The sequence below is a fragment of the Carcharodon carcharias genome, chromosome 24 (genome assembly GCF_017639515.1).
Source record: "Carcharodon carcharias isolate sCarCar2 chromosome 24, sCarCar2.pri, whole genome shotgun sequence".
Lineage (NCBI taxonomy): Eukaryota > Metazoa > Chordata > Chondrichthyes > Lamniformes > Lamnidae > Carcharodon > Carcharodon carcharias.
In genome coordinates this window covers 1,131,792-1,148,922 of record NC_054490.1, presented here as the reverse complement: position 1 = coordinate 1,148,922, position 17,131 = coordinate 1,131,792, and the positions used below count along the sequence as shown (strand labels likewise).

Below are 17,131 nucleotides of genomic sequence, written 5' to 3'. Positions count from 1 at the left end.
ATTTTTGTGGGGGGTGAGTCTCAGGTGCTCGCTTCCTCAACAGGCGGTGGAAGCAGAGTCTGTGAATATTGTTAAGGCCGAGCGAGATGGATTCTTGATTAACAAGGTGGGGGGTGGGGGTGAAAGGTTGGCCGGGGGGTAGACAGGAACGCGGGGCTGAGGAGACAATCAGATCAGCCACGATCTCCCTGAACGGCAGAGCAGGCTCGAGAGGGCCGAGTGGTCTCCACCCAGGCTGTGACAACTCTACATCCGAGCTACGTCCGGTCCCTAACCTCAGTTAGACGAGACTTGGGCTTTACCCTGCACGTTACTGACCCCCATTCCATGTTAAAAACGTACAGAGGCGACGGAGAAGGTGGATTTTCGAGGACGGTATCAGAACTGAGAGGTTATTGCCGCCAGGAGAGAAGGACAGGCTGGGGCTCGTTTCTCTAGAAGAAGAGCACTGAAGGGGGTGGGGGTGACCTGTTCGAGGGGTTTAGGAGGATGAAAGGGTTTTGTTAGGGTGGACATAGCGAAGATGTCTCCACTTGTGGCCGAGACCAGAATCCAGGGTGGGGTGGACCGTCAATAAGAGAGGGTCACTCATAAATCCAATCAGGGGATTCAGGAGAAACCTCTTTACCTGGGGAGAGGGGAGAATGTGGGACTCGCTCCCACGGGGAGAATGTGGGACTCGCTCCCATGGGGAGAATGTTGGACTCGCGCCCACGGGGAGAATGTGGGACTCACTCCCACGGGGAGAATGTGGGACTCGCTCCCACGGGGAGAATGTGGGACTCGCTCCCACGGGGAGTGGGGAGAATGTGGGACTCGCTCCCACGGGGAGAATGTGGGACTCGCTCCCACGGGGAGAGGGGAGAATGTGGGACTCGCTCCCACGGGGAGAATGTGGGACTCACTCCCACGGGGAGAATGTGGGACTCGCTCCCAAGGGGAGAATGTGGGACTCGCTCCCACGGGGAGAATGTGGGACTCGCTCCCACGGGGAGAATGTGGGACTCGCTCCCACGGGGAGAATGTGGGACTCGCTCCCACGGAGAGCGGGGAGACTGTGGGACTCGCTCCCACGGGGAGAATGTGGGACTCGCTCCCACGGGGAGAATGTGGGACTCGCTCCCACGGGGAGAATGTGGGACTCGCTCCCACGGGGAGAATGTGGGACTCGCTCCCACGGGGAGAATGTGGGACTCGCTCCCACGGGGAGAATGTGGGACTCGCTCCCACGGGGAGAATGTGGGACTCGCTCCCACGGGGAGAATGTGGGACTCGCTCCCACGGGGAGAATGTGGGACTCGCTCCCACGGGGAGTGGGGAGAATGTGGGACTCGCTCCCGCGGGGGAGAATGTGGGACTCGCTCCCACGGGGAGAATGTGGGACTCGCTCCCGCGGGGAGCGGGGAGAATGTGGGACTCGCTCCCACGGGGAGTGGAGAGAATGTGGGACTCGCTCCCGCGGGGAGCGGAGAGAATGTGGGACTCGCTCCCGCGGGGAGCGGGGAGAATGTGGGACTCGCTCCCGCGGGGAGCGGAGAGAATGTGGGACTCGCTCCCGCGGGGAGCGGAGAGAATGTGGGACTCGCTCCCGCGGGGAGCGGAGAGAATGTGGGACTCGCTCCCGCGGGGAGAATGTGGGACTCGCTCCCACGGGGAGAATGTGGGACTCGCTCCCAAGGGGAGAATGTGGGACTCGCTCCCACGGGGAGAATGTGGGACTCGCTCCCACGGGGAGAATGTGGGACTCGCTCCCAAGGGGAGAATGTGGGACTCGCTCCCACGGGGATCGGGGAGAATGTGGGACTCGCTCCCACGAGGAGAATGTGGGACTCGCTCCCACGGGGAGAATGTGGGACTCGCTCCCGCGGGGAGAATGTGGGACTCGCTCCCGCGGGGGAGAATGTGGGACTCGCTCCCACGGGGAGAATGTGGGACTCGCTCCCGCGGGGAGAATGTGGGACTCGCTCCCACGGGGAGAATGTGGGACTCGCTCCCGCGGGGAGTGGGGAGAATGTGGGACTCGCTTCCGCGGGGAGAATGTGGGACTCGCTCCCGCGGGGAGAATGTGGGACTCGCTCCCGTGGGGAGAATGTGGGACTCGCTCCCACGGGGAGTGGGGAGAATGTGGGACTCGCTCCCGCGGGGAGTGGGGAGAATGTGGGACTCGCTCCCACGGGGAGAATGTGGGACTCGCTCCCACAGGGAGAATGTGGGACTCGCTCCCATGGGGAGAATGTGGGACTCGCTCCCAAGGGGAGAATGTGGGACTCGCTCCCACGGGGAGAATGTGGGACTCGCTCCCGTGGGGAGTGGGGAGAATGTGGGACTCGCTTCCGCGGGGAGAATGTGGGACTCGCTCCCACGGGGAGCGGGGAGAATGTGGGACTCGCTCCCACGGGGAGAATGTGGGACTCGCTCCCACGGGGAGAATGTGGGACTCGCTCCCACGGGGAGAATGTGGGACTCGCTCCCACGGGGAGAATGTGGGACTCGCTCCCACGGGGAGAATGTGGGACTTGCTCCCACGGGGAGAATGTGGGACTCGCTCCACGGGGAGTGGGGAGAATGTGGGCCTCGCTCCCACGGAGAGAATGTGGGCCTCGCTCCCACGGGGAGAATGTGGGACTCGCTCCCACGGGGAGAATGTGGGACTCGCTCCCACGGGGAGAATGTGGGACTCGCTCCCACGGGGAGAATGTGGGACTCGCTCCCACGGGGAGCGGGGAGAATGTGGGACTCGCTCCCACGGGGAGTGGGGAGAATGTGGGACTCGCTCCCACGGGGAGAATGTGGGACTCGCTCCCACGGGGAGAATGTGGGACTCGCTCCCACGGGGAGAATGTGGGACTCGCTCCCACGGGGAGAATGTGGGACTCGTTCCCATGGGGAGAATGTGGGACTTGCTCCCAAGGGGAGAATGTGGGACTCGCTCCCAAGGGGAGAATGTGGGACTCGCTCCCAAGGGGAGAATGTGGGACTCGCTCCCACGGGGAGAGGGGAGAGTGTGCGACTCGCTCCCATGGGGAGTGGGGAGAATGTGGGACTCGCTCCCACGGGGAGAATGTGGGACTCGCTCCCAAGGGGAGAATGTGGGACTCGCTCCCACGGGGAGCGGGGAGAATGTGGGACTCGCTCCCACGGGGAGAATGTGGGACTCGCTCCCACGGGGAGAATGTGGGACTCACTCCCACGGGGAGAATGTGGGACTCGCTCCCAAGGGGAGAATGTGGGACTCGCTCCCAAGGGGAGAATGTGGGACTCGCTCCCAAGGGGAGAATGTGGGACTTGCTCCCACAGGGAGAATGTGGGACTGGCTCCCGCGGGGGAGAGTGTGGGACTGGCTCCCGCGGGGGAGAGCGCGGGACTGGCTCCCGCGGGGGAGAGCGCGGGACTGGCTCCCGCGGGGGAGAGCGCGGGACTGGCTCCCGCGGGGGGAGAGCGCGGGACTGGCTCCCGCGGGGGAGAGCGCGGGACTGGCTCCCGCGGGGGAGAGCGCGGGACTGGCTCCCGCGGGGGAGAGTCCGAGGGGAATCGTGTTGATGGGTTGAAGGGGGCGAAGCTGGATAAACACACGAGGGAGAGAGAGGAACAGAGGGATGTGTTGATGGGGGTGAGGGAGGAGGTGAGGGGGGAGGTTCGAGTGTGGAGCAGGAGCACCGGCACGGAGCAGGTGGGCCGAATGGCCTCTTTGTGTTCTGTAATATTGTCAGTAACGTGTTGGTGGGGCGGGGAAGAAAGGAATGCAATCCGGGAGATGGTCTGTTTGGGATTTGCTTTCGGAGTTGCAGGTGGGGATGGGAGGTTGTTGGGCAGCTAAAGCCTTGGCAGATTTCAGTCGGACTCATACAGGAACGCAGGGCTAGCAGACTGGGGGCATCCGCTTGCCAGAGCCACACTCCCAGTCAAACCGAGTTTGGGGAAGGGCGTGTTTGCCCGTCAGTTGCCTTGACTGTCACCGAGTGGTGCAGGCGTGTCGCGGTCTGGTAATCCCCACAGTGAACTGACCTGCTGCATCCTCTCTCCCCCTCTGTCCCCCCTCTCTCTCTCTCTCTCTCTCTGTCTCTCTCTCTCTCTCTCTCTCTCTCTCTGTCTCTCTCTCTCTCTCTCTCTCTCTCTCTCTCTCTCTGTCTCTCTGTCTCTCTGTCTCTCTCTCTCTCTGTCTCTCCCAAGCCCTGACCTGTGCCCAGTTCCACCCTGATGGCCTCATCTTTGGCACGGGCACCATTGACTCGCAGATCAAGATCTGGGACCTGAAGGTAGGCGAATGAGAGGCGCAGCGTTGCTGCTGCGTTTGACGCTCGTGCGGGACCCCCCCCCCCCCCCCCCAGCGCTGCTCGAAACCCCCCCCTTCTCTCCCCCCGCTCCCCCGGCTCCCTATGATTTACCCCAACCCCCGTGCCCCAGTCGCTGACCCCTCCACCCGATCGGCCGAGGCCCCCAGATCTCCAGATCGCGGATTGACTAACCACTGAGTCCTGATTGAACAATGGGCCCCAACCCATTACAGCGGCGGGAGAGCGAGCAGTCCCTGCCTGACAGACGAGATTTTTATTGCCCATCCCTAATTGCCCCCTTGTGAAGGTGGGTGGGTGAGCCGCCTTCTTGAGCCGCTGCAGTCCCCGTGTGGTGTAGGTACACCCACAGCGCTGTTAGCGAGGGAGTTCCAGGATTTTGTCCGTGTGGTGTAGGTACACCCACAGCGCTGTTAGCGAGGGAGTTCCAGGATTTTGTCCTGTGTGGAGTAGGTACACCCACGGTGCTGTTAGGGAGTGAGTTCCAGGATTTTGTCCGTGTGGTGTAGGTACACCCACAGCGCTGTTAGGGAGGGAGTTCCAGGATTTTGTCCGTGTGGTGTAGGTACACCAACAGCGCTGTTAGGGAGGGAGTTCCAGGATTTTGTCCGTGTGGTGTAGGTACACCCACGGCGCTGTTAGGGAGGGAGTTCCAGGATTTTGTCCCCAGCGACAGTGAAGGAACGGCCGATATATTTCCAAGTCGGGATGGTGAGTGGCTCGGAGGGGAACTTCCAGCTGGTGGTGTTCCCCATGTGTCTGCTGCCCTCGTCCTTCTAGATGGTAGAGGTGGTGGGTTTGGCAGGTGCTGTTGAAGGAGCCTTGGTGAGTTGCTGCAGTGCATCTTGTAGATGGTACACACGCTGCTGCTACTGTGCGTCGGTGGTGGAGGGAGTGAATGTTTGTGGATGGGGTGCCGATCTGCTTTGTCCTGGATGGTGTCGAGCTTCTTGAGAGTTGTGGGAGCTGCACTCATCCAGGCAAGTGGGGAGTATTCCATCACACTCCTGACTTGTGCCTTGTAGATGGTGGACAGGCTTTGGGGAGTCAGGAGGTGAGTTACTCACCGCAGGATTCCCAGCCTCTGACCTGCTCTTGTAGCCACAGTATTTATATGGCTGGTCCAGTTCAGTTTCTGGTCACTGGTAACTTCCAGGATGTTGATAGTGGGGGATTCAGTGATGCCATTGAACATCAAGGGGCGATGGTTGGATTCTCTCTTGTTGGAGATGGCCATTGCCTGGCACTTGTGTGGTGTGAATGTTACTTGCCACTTGTCAGCCCTGAGCCTGGATATTGTCCAGGTCTTGCTGCATTTGGACATGGACTGGCTTCAGTATCTGAGGAGTTGCGAATGGTGCTGAACATTGTGTAATCATCAGTGAACATCCCCACTTCTGACCTTATGATGGAAGGAAGGTCATTGATGAAGCAGCTGAAGATGGTTGGGTTGAGGACACTAACCCTGAGGAACTCCTGCAGTGATGTCCTGGAGCTGAGATGACTGACCTCCAACAACCACAACCATCTTCCTTTGTGCTCGGTTTGACTCCAACCAGCGGAGAGTTTTCCCCCTGATTCCCATTGAGTCCAGTTTTGCTGGGGCTCCTTGATGCCACATTCAGGTCAAATGCTGCCTTGATGTCAAGGGCAGTCACTCTCATCTCACCTTGAGAATTCAGCTCTTTTGTCCATGTTTGAACTAAGGCTGTAATGAGGTCAGGAGCTGAGTGGCCCTGGCAGAACCCAAACTGAGCGTCAGTGAGCAAGTGCCGCTTGATAGCACTGTTGATGGCCCCTTCCATTACTGATGATGGAGAGTAGACTGATGGTAATTGGCCGGGTTGGATTTGTTCTGCTTCTTGTGTACAGGACATACCTGGGCAATTTTCCACATAGCCGGGTAGATGCCAGTGTTGTAGCTGTACTGGAACAGCTTGGCTAGGGGTGCGGCAAGTTCTGGAGCACAAGTCTTCAGTACTATTGCCGGAATATTGTCAGGGCCCATAGCGTTTGCAGTATTCAGTGCCTTTAGCCATTTCTTGATATCAAGAAAGTGGAGAGAATTGAATTGGCTGGAGACTGGCATCTGTGCTGCTGGGAACCTCCGGAGGAGGCTGAGATGGATCATCCACTTGGCACTTCTGGCTGAAGATTGCAGCAAATGCTTCAGCCTTATCTTTTGCACTGATGTGCTGGACTCCTCCATCATTGAGGATGGAGATATTTGTGGAGCCTCCTCCTCCAGTGAGTTGTTTAATTGTCCCCCACCGTTCACAACTGGATGTGGCAGGACTGCAGAGCTTAGATCTGATCAGTTGGTTGTGGGTTCGCTTAGCTCTGTCCATCACTTGATGCTGATGCTGTTTGGCACACAAGTATCCTGTGTTATAGCTTCACCAGGCTGACACCTCATTTTTAGGTATATATCTGGTGCTGCTCCTGGCATGCCCTCCTGCGCTCTTCATTGAACCAGGGTTGATCCCCTGTCTTGATGGTAATGGTAGAGTAGGGGGATAAGCCGGGTTATGAGGTTACAGATTGTGTTCGAGTACAATTCTGCTGCTGCTGATGGTCCACAGCCCCTCATAGATGCCCAGTCTTGAGTTGCTAGATCTGTTTGAAACCTACCCCATTTAGCAGGGTGGTGGTGCTACACAACACGATGGAGGGTATCCTCAATGTGAAGGTGGGACTGCGTCTCCACAATGACTGTGTGAGGTGGTCACTCCTACCGATACTGTCATGGACAGATGCATCTGTGACAGGCAGGTCAGTGAGGGTGAGGGTCAAGTATGTTTCTCTCTCTTGTTGGTTCCCTCATCACCTGCCACACACCCAGTCTAGCAGCTCTGTCCTTTAGGACTCGGCCAGCTCGGTCAGTAGCGGTGCTACCGAGACGCTCTCGGTGGTGGACATTGAAGTCCCCCCACCCAGAGTACATTCTGCGCCCTCGCCACCCTCAGTGCTTCCTCCAAGTGGTGTTCCACATGGAGGGGGCACTGATCCATCAGCTGAGGGAGGGTGGGACGTGGTAACCAGCAGGAGGTTTCCTTGCCCGTGTTTGACCTGATGCCGCGAGGCTTCATGGGGTCGGGGAGTCGAGGTTGGGGACTCCCAGGGCAACGTCCCTCCCGACTGTATCCCCGCTGTGTCTCGCCACCTCTGCTGGGTGTGTCTTGCCGGTGGGACAACACACAGTGACGGTGGAGTCTGGGACGTTATCTGTAAGGTACGTTTGCTGAGTGGGGGGGGTGACAATGTCAGGCTGTTGCTGCCTAGTGTGGAAGTAGCTCTCCCGTTGTGGCACAGGCCCCCCCCACAGACAGACGTTAGTGAGAGGACATGGTGGACAGGCTGAGATGGCCGGTTACTACAGGCATCCAGTAGCGTGACCTGGTGGCTTTCTGGCTATTGGAACGTGTAGGGGAAGAGGCAGGTAAGGAGTGCAGAACCCCCCCCCCAGAGACACCTGGGGGGTACATGTGCGTCGATGATTGAATTGTGACAGGGCGCAACGAGAGTGCGGTTAGCACAGTGCACGGGGTCTCGGGCGTCCGAAATAGAGGCGCCCTGTACAGAAGCTGGGATGTTCATGCTGAACCTTTTCTAAAGCTCTGGTTAGGCCCCAACTAGAGCATGGCTCCTGCTTCTGTCCCCCATGCTTTAGGGAGGATGAGAGGGTCCACGAGAGGGTGCGGAGGGGATTTACAAGGACTGTTTTGGGGTTCGGTGGGGGGGTGTTTTTAGCTATGCGGCTGGGTTGTAGAAGCTGGGGTTGTTTTCCATGGAGCGAAGGAGATGGAGGGGAGATCTGAGACGGGGAGGGAGGGGTGTGTACAAAATTAGGACAGGGGGAAGGAGCAGACCAACGGGGCCCGATGCTCGGCCTGTTGCCGCCGTTTTAGCGTTCGGACTCGGCGAGGGGGTGGGGGGGTGGCGCTGGGCGCGCCAGAGGGAGCGTGCTCGCCGGGTTCTGAAGTGGCGCCGAGTCGGGCGAATTCGGAAGGGGAGGTGGGGGTGGCGGGGGCTTAGAGACGAGGTGTAAGCGAAACGCTGCCGGCGCTGAAAACCTGAAATAAAACCGAAACACACACACACCCCAAAATAAAATAACAAACAGAACTACCTGGAAAAACTCAGCAGGTCCGGCAGCCACTGCGGAGAGGGACACAGTTAACGTTTCGAGTCCGTATGACTCTTCAACAGAACAAAGGAAAAATAGAAAAGAGGTGAAATATAAGCTGGTTTAAGGGGGGTTTGGGACAAGTAGAGCTGGTTAGAGAGCCAGTGATAGGTGGAGATAACCAAAAGCTGTCACAGACAAAAGGACAAAGAGGTGTTGAAGGTGGTGATATTATCTAAGGAATGTGCTAATTAAGGGTAGAAAGCAGGACGAGCAAGGTACAGATAGCCCTAGTGGGGGTGGGGTGGGGGGGTAGGAATCGAAATAGGCTAAAAGGTAGAGATAAAACTATGGGTGGAAATACATTTAAAGATAATAGAAATAGGCGGGAAAAGAAAAACCTACATAAATTATTGGAAAAAACAAAAAGGGAAGGGGGAAGAAACGGAAAGGGGCTGGGGATGGAGGAGAGGGTTCATGGTCTGAAGTTGTTGAACTCAATATTCAGTCCGGAAGGCTGTAAAGTGCCTAGTCGGAAGATGAGGTGCTGTTCCTCCAGTTTGCGTTGGGCTTCACTGGAACTTACCCAAAAGTATAACACCGGGAACACTCAACGGGTCAGGCAGGTTCCGTGGAGAGAGAGCGAGAGAGAGAGAGAGAGGAAAAACCCCAGTGGACTTGTCAGCTTCAGATGATCTGTCATCTCAACAGGAGACAGAGCGAGATAGAGGTGTAAGAAACTTTAAGCCTGGGGATGGGGACAGGGGGGGCAGGAAGCAGTAAAGGGACGGCCGGTGATAGGGTAGAGGATCGGAGAGATTAAATAAGGTAAGGCCTTCAGCATTGGCGAAGAAAGACATCTTATCGAAGCTTCTCCTCTTGCCCTCATCAGGTGTCGTGAGGTGTAATAACTTTCATAATATTTTTGTGGGGGGTGAGTCTCAGGTGCTCGCTTCCTCAACAGGCGGTGGAAGCAGAGTCTGTGAATATTGTTAAGGCCGAGCGAGATGGATTCTTGATTAACAAGGTGGGGGGTGGGGGTGAAAGGTTGGCCGGGGGGTAGACAGGAACGCGGGGCTGAGGAGACAATCAGATCAGCCACGATCTCCCTGAACGGCAGAGCAGGCTCGAGAGGGCCGAGTGGTCTCCACCCAGGCTGTGACAACTCTACATCCGAGCTACGTCCGGTCCCTAACCTCAGTTAGACGAGACTTGGGCTTTACCCTGCACGTTACTGACCCCCATTCCATGTTAAAAACGTACAGAGGCGACGGAGAAGGTGGATTTTCGAGGACGGTATCAGAACTGAGAGGTTATTGCCGCCAGGAGAGAAGGACAGGCTGGGGCTCGTTTCTCTAGAAGAAGAGCACTGAAGGGGGTGGGGGTGACCTGTTCGAGGGGTTTAGGAGGATGAAAGGGTTTTGTTAGGGTGGACATAGCGAAGATGTCTCCACTTGTGGCCGAGACCAGAATCCAGGGTGGGGTGGACCGTCAATAAGAGAGGGTCACTCATAAATCCAATCAGGGGATTCAGGAGAAACCTCTTTACCTGGGGAGAGGGGAGAATGTGGGACTCGCTCCCACGGGGAGAATGTGGGACTCGCTCCCATGGGGAGAATGTTGGACTCGCGCCCACGGGGAGAATGTGGGACTCACTCCCACGGGGAGAATGTGGGACTCGCTCCCACGGGGAGAATGTGGGACTCGCTCCCACGGGGAGTGGGGAGAATGTGGGACTCGCTCCCACGGGGAGAATGTGGGACTCGCTCCCACGGGGAGAGGGGAGAATGTGGGACTCGCTCCCACGGGGAGAATGTGGGACTCACTCCCACGGGGAGAATGTGGGACTCGCTCCCAAGGGGAGAATGTGGGACTCGCTCCCACGGGGAGAATGTGGGACTCGCTCCCACGGGGAGAATGTGGGACTCGCTCCCACGGGGAGAATGTGGGACTCGCTCCCACGGAGAGCGGGGAGACTGTGGGACTCGCTCCCACGGGGAGAATGTGGGACTCGCTCCCACGGGGAGAATGTGGGACTCGCTCCCACGGGGAGAATGTGGGACTCGCTCCCACGGGGAGAATGTGGGACTCGCTCCCACGGGGAGAATGTGGGACTCGCTCCCACGGGGAGAATGTGGGACTCGCTCCCACGGGGAGAATGTGGGACTCGCTCCCACGGGGAGAATGTGGGACTCGCTCCCACGGGGAGAATGTGGGACTCGCTCCCACGGGGAGTGGGGAGAATGTGGGACTCGCTCCCGCGGGGGAGAATGTGGGACTCGCTCCCACGGGGAGAATGTGGGACTCGCTCCCGCGGGGAGCGGGGAGAATGTGGGACTCGCTCCCACGGGGAGTGGAGAGAATGTGGGACTCGCTCCCGCGGGGAGCGGAGAGAATGTGGGACTCGCTCCCGCGGGGAGCGGGGAGAATGTGGGACTCGCTCCCGCGGGGAGCGGAGAGAATGTGGGACTCGCTCCCGCGGGGAGCGGAGAGAATGTGGGACTCGCTCCCGCGGGGAGCGGAGAGAATGTGGGACTCGCTCCCGCGGGGAGAATGTGGGACTCGCTCCCACGGGGAGAATGTGGGACTCGCTCCCAAGGGGAGAATGTGGGACTCGCTCCCACGGGGAGAATGTGGGACTCGCTCCCACGGGGAGAATGTGGGACTCGCTCCCAAGGGGAGAATGTGGGACTCGCTCCCACGGGGAGCGGGGAGAATGTGGGACTCGCTCCCACGGGGAGAATGTGGGACTCGCTCCCACGGGGAGAATGTGGGACTCGCTCCCGCGGGGAGAATGTGGGACTCGCTCCCGCGGGGAGAATGTGGGACTCGCTCCCACGGGGAGAATGTGGGACTCGCTCCCGCGGGGAGAATGTGGGACTCGCTCCCACGGGGAGAATGTGGGACTCGCTCCCGCGGGGAGTGGGGAGAATGTGGGACTCGCTTCCGCGGGGAGAATGTGGGACTCGCTCCCGCGGGGAGAATGTGGGACTCGCTCCCGTGGGGAGAATGTGGGACTCGCTCCCACGGGGAGTGGGGAGAATGTGGGACTCGCTCCCGCGGGGAGTGGGGAGAATGTGGGACTCGCTCCCACGGGGAGAATGTGGGACTCGCTCCCACAGGGAGAATGTGGGACTCGCTCCCATGGGGAGAATGTGGGACTCGCTCCCAAGGGGAGAATGTGGGACTCGCTCCCTCGGGGAGAATGTGGGACTCGCTCCCGTGGGGAGTGGGGAGAATGTGGGACTCGCTTCCGCGGGGAGAATGTGGGACTCGCTCCCACGGGGAGCGGGGAGAATGTGGGACTCGCTCCCACGGGGAGAATGTGGGACTCGCTCCCACGGGGAGAATGTGGGACTCGCTCCCACGGGGAGAATGTGGGACTCGCTCCCACGGGGAGAATGTGGGACTCGCTCCCACGGGGAGAATGTGGGACTTGCTCCCTCGGGGAGAATGTGGGACTCGCTCCCACGGGGAGTGGGGAGAATGTGGGACTCGCTCCCACGGGGAGAATGTGGGACTCGCGCCCACGGGGAGAATGTGGGACTCGCTCCCACGGGGAGAATGTGGGACTCGCTCCCACGGGGAGAATGTGGGACTCGCTCCCACGGGGAGAATGTGGGACTCGCTCCCACGGGGAGCGGGGAGAATGTGGGACTCGCTCCCACGGGGAGTGGGGAGAATGTGGGACTCGCTCCCACGGGGAGAATGTGGGACTCGCTCCCACGGGGAGAATGTGGGACTCGCTCCCACGGGGAGAATGTGGGACTCGCTCCCACGGGGAGAATGTGGGACTCGTTCCCATGGGGAGAATGTGGGACTTGCTCCCAAGGGGAGAATGTGGGACTCGCTCCCAAGGGGAGAATGTGGGACTCGCTCCCAAGGGGAGAATGTGGGACTCGCTCCCACGGGGAGAGGGGAGAGTGTGCGACTCGCTCCCATGGGGAGTGGGGAGAATGTGGGACTCGCTCCCACGGGGAGAATGTGGGACTCGCTCCCAAGGGGAGAATGTGGGACTCGCTCCCACGGGGAGCGGGGAGAATGTGGGACTCGCTCCCACGGGGAGAATGTGGGACTCGCTCCCACGGGGAGAATGTGGGACTCACTCCCAAGGGGAGAATGTGGGACTCGCTCCCAAGGGGAGAATGTGGGACTCGCTCCCAAGGGGAGAATGTGGGATTCGCTCCCAAGGGGAGAATGTGGGATTCGCTCCCACAGGGAAAATGTGGGACTGGCTCCCGCGGGGGAGAGTGTGGGACTGGCTCCCGCGGGGGAGAGCGCGGGACTGGCTCCCGCGGGGGAGAGCGCGGGACTGGCTCCCGCGGGGGAGAGCGCGGGACTGGCTCCCGCGGGGGAGAGCGCGGGACTGGCTCCCGCGGGGGAGAGCGCGGGACTGGCTCCCGCGGGGGAGAGCGCGGGACTGGCTCCCGCGGGGGAGAGTCCGAGGGGAATCGTGTTGATGGGTTGAAGGGGGCGAAGCTGGATAAACACACGAGGGAGAGAGAGGAACAGAGGGATGTGTTGATGGGGGTGAGGGAGGAGGTGAGGGGGGAGGTTCGAGTGTGGAGCAGGAGCACCGGCACGGAGCAGGTGGGCCGAATGGCCTCTTTGTGTTCTGTAATATTGTCAGTAACGTGTTGGTGGGGCGGGGAAGAAAGGAATGCAATCCGGGAGATGGTCTGTTTGGGATTTGCTTTCGGAGTTGCAGGTGGGGATGGGAGGTTGTTGGGCAGCTAAAGCCTTGGCAGATTTCAGTCGGACTCATACAGGAACGCAGGGCTAGCAGACTGGGGGCATCCGCTTGCCAGAGCCACACTCCCAGTCAAACCGAGTTTGGGGAAGGGCGTGTTTGCCCGTCAGTTGCCTTGACTGTCACCGAGTGGTGCAGGCGTGTCGCGGTCTGGTAATCCCCACAGTGAACTGACCTGCTGCATCCTCTCTCCCCCTCTCTCCCCCCTCTCTCTCTCTCTCTCTGTCTCTCTCTCTCTCTCTCTCTCTCTCTCTCTCTGTCTCTCTCTCTCTCTCTCTCTCTCTCTCTCTCTCTCTGTCTCTCTGTCTCTCTGTCTCTCTCTCTCTCTGTCTCTCCCAAGCCCTGACCTGTGCCCAGTTCCACCCTGATGGCCTCATCTTTGGCACGGGCACCATTGACTCGCAGATCAAGATCTGGGACCTGAAGGTAGGCGAATGAGAGGCGCAGCGTTGCTGCTGCGTTTGACGCTCGTGCGGGACCCCCCCCCCCCCCCCAGCGCTGCTCGAAACCCCCCCCTTCTCTCCCCCCGCTCCCCCGGCTCCCTATGATTTACCCCAACCCCCGTGCCCCAGTCGCTGACCCCTCCACCCGATCGGCCGAGGCCCCCAGATCTCCAGATCGCGGATTGACTAACCACTGAGTCCTGATTGAACAATGGGCCCCAACCCATTACAGCGGCGGGAGAGCGAGCAGTCCCTGCCTGACAGACGAGATTTTTATTGCCCATCCCTAATTGCCCCCTTGTGAAGGTGGGTGGGTGAGCCGCCTTCTTGAGCCGCTGCAGTCCCCGTGTGGTGTAGGTACACCCACAGCGCTGTTAGCGAGGGAGTTCCAGGATTTTGTCCGTGTGGTGTAGGTACACCCACAGCGCTGTTAGCGAGGGAGTTCCAGGATTTTGTCCTGTGTGGAGTAGGTACACCCACGGTGCTGTTAGGGAGTGAGTTCCAGGATTTTGTCCGTGTGGTGTAGGTACACCCACAGCGCTGTTAGGGAGGGAGTTCCAGGATTTTGTCCGTGTGGTGTAGGTACACCAACAGCGCTGTTAGGGAGGGAGTTCCAGGATTTTGTCCGTGTGGTGTAGGTACACCCACGGCGCTGTTAGGGAGGGAGTTCCAGGATTTTGTCCCCAGCGACAGTGAAGGAACGGCCGATATATTTCCAAGTCGGGATGGTGAGTGGCTCGGAGGGGAACTTCCAGCTGGTGGTGTTCCCCATGTGTCTGCTGCCATGGTCCTCCAAATGGTAGAGGTGGTGGGTTTGGCAGGTGCTGTTGAAGGAGCCTTGGTGAGTTGCTGCAGTGCATCTTGTAGATGGTACACACGCTGCTGCTACTGTGCGTCGGTGGTGGAGGGAGTGAATGTTTGTGGATGGGGTGCCGATCTGCTTTGTCCTGGATGGTGTCGAGCTTCTTGAGAGTTGTGGGAGCTGCACTCATCCAGGCAAGTGGGGAGTATTCCATCACACTCCTGACTTGTGCCTTGTAGATGGTGGACAGGCTTTGGGGAGTCAGGAGGTGAGTTACTCACCGCAGGATTCCCAGCCTCTGACCTGCTCTTGTAGCCACAGTATTTATATGGCTGGTCCAGTTCAGTTTCTGGTCACTGGTAACTTCCAGGATGTTGATAGTGGGGGATTCAGTGATGCCATTGAACATCAAGGGGCGATGGTTGGATTCTCTCTTGTTGGAGATGGCCATTGCCTGGCACTTGTGTGGTGTAAATGTTACTTGCCACTTGTCAGCCCTGAGCCTGGATATTGTCCAGGTCTTGCTGCATTTGGACATGGACTGGCTTCAGTATCTGAGGAGTTGCGAATGGTGCTGAACATTGTGTAATCATCAGTGAACATCCCCACTTCTGACCTTATGATGGAAGGAAGGTCATTGATGAAGCAGCTGAAGATGGTTGGGTTGAGGACACTAACCCTGAGGAACTCCTGCAGTGATGTCCTGGAGCTGAGATGACTGACCTCCAACAACCACAACCATCTTCCTTTGTGCTCGGTTTGACTCCAACCAGCGGAGAGTTTTCCCCCTGATTCCCATTGAGTCCAGTTTTGCTGGGGCTCCTTGATGCCACATTCGGTCAAATGCTGCCTTGATGTCAAGGGCAGTCACTCTCATCTCACCTTGAGAATTCAGCTCTTTTGTCCATGTTTGAACTAAGGCTGTAATGAGGTCAGGAGCTGAGTGGCCCTGGCAGAACCCAAACTGAGCGTCAGTGAGCAAGTGCCGCTTGATAGCACTGTTGATGGCCCCTTCCATTACTGATGATGGAGAGTAGACTGATGGTAATTGGCCGGGTTGGATTTGTTCTGCTTCTTGTGTACAGGACATACCTGGGCAATTTTCCACATAGCCGGGTAGATGCCAGTGTTGTAGCTGTACTGGAACAGCTTGGCTAGGGGTGCGGCAAGTTCTGGAGCACAAGTCTTCAGTACTATTGCCGGAATATTGTCAGGGCCCATAGCGTTTGCAGTATTCAGTGCCTTTAGCCATTTCTTGATATCAAGAAAGTGGAGAGAATTGAATTGGCTGGAGACTGGCATCTGTGCTGCTGGGAACCTCCGGAGGAGGCTGAGATGGATCATCCACTTGGCACTTCTGGCTGAAGATTGCAGCAAATGCTTCAGCCTTATCTTTTGCACTGATGTGCTGGACTCCTCCATCATTGAGGATGGAGATATTTGTGGAGCCTCCTCCTCCAGTGAGTTGTTTAATTGTCCCCCACCGTTCACAACTGGATGTGGCAGGACTGCAGAGCTTAGATCTGATCAGTTGGTTGTGGGTTCGCTTAGCTCTGTCCATCACTTGATGCTGATGCTGTTTGGCACACAAGTATCCTGTGTTATAGCTTCACCAGGCTGACACCTCATTTTTAGGTATATATCTGGTGCTGCTCCTGGCATGCCCTCCTGCGCACTTCATTGAACCAGGGTTGATCCCCTGTCTTGATGGTAATGGTAGAGTAGGGGGATAAGCCGGGTTATGAGGTTACAGATTGTGTTCGAGTACAATTCTGCTGCTGCTGATGGTCCACAGCCCCTCATAGATGCCCAGTCTTGAGTTGCTAGATCTGTTTGAAACCTACCCCATTTAGCAGGGTGGTGGTGCTACACAACACGATGGAGGGTATCCTCAATGTGAAGGTGGGACTGCGTCTCCACAATGACTGTGTGAGGTGGTCACTCCTACCGATACTGTCATGGACAGATGCATCTGTGACAGGCAGGTCAGTGAGGGTGAGGGTCAAGTATGTTTCTCTCTCTTGTTGGTTCCCTCATCACCTGCCACACACCCAGTCTAGCAGCTCTGTCCTTTAGGACTCGGCCAGCTCGGTCAGTAGCGGTGCTACCGAGACGCTCTCGGTGGTGGACATTGAAGTCCCCCCACCCAGAGTACATTCTGCGCCCTCGCCACCCTCAGTGCTTCCTCCAAGTGGTGTTCCACATGGAGGGGGCACTGATCCATCAGCTGAGGGAGGGTGGGACGTGGTAACCAGCAGGAGGTTTCCTTGCCCGTGTTTGACCTGATGCCGCGAGGCTTCATGGGGTCGGGGAGTCGAGGTTGGGGACTCCCAGGGCAACGTCCCTCCCGACTGTATCCCCGCTGTGTCTCGCCACCTCTGCTGGGTGTGTCTTGCCGGTGGGACAGGACACACCCAGGGGTGGTGACGGTGGAGTCTGGGACGTTATCTGTAAGGTACGTTTCCCTGGGGGAGTGGGGGGGGTGACTGTGTCAGGCTGTTGCTTGCCTAGTCTTGCGAGGTAGCTCTCCCAGTTGTGGCACAGGCCCCCCCCCACACCCCCCCAGACGTTAGTGAGGAGGACATCACAGGGTGGACAGGGCTGAGATGGCCGGTTACTCACAGGCTTTCCAGTGGTCGTGAGGCCCCTGAGTGGCTTTCTCGGCTATTCCGGGGAGTCACGTGTAGGCCCAGACCCAGGTAAGGATGGCAGACTCAC

At 58.5% G+C, this 17,131-nt stretch overlaps 1 protein-coding gene across 1 annotated transcript in view; it reads left to right on the top strand.

Moving 5' to 3' along the window:
• The window catches only part of prpf19 (pre-mRNA processing factor 19), a gene marked incomplete at its 5' end in the record, with an annotated part of 112,871 nt that overhangs the window by 90,315 nt on the left and 5,425 nt on the right, over window positions 1–17,131 (top strand). Inside the window, one exon of the mRNA XM_041173877.1 lies at window positions 4,171–4,256. Coding sequence (XP_041029811.1) covers window positions 4,171–4,256 — 86 coding nt within the window. The remainder of the gene's footprint in view (window positions 1–4,170; window positions 4,257–17,131) is intronic.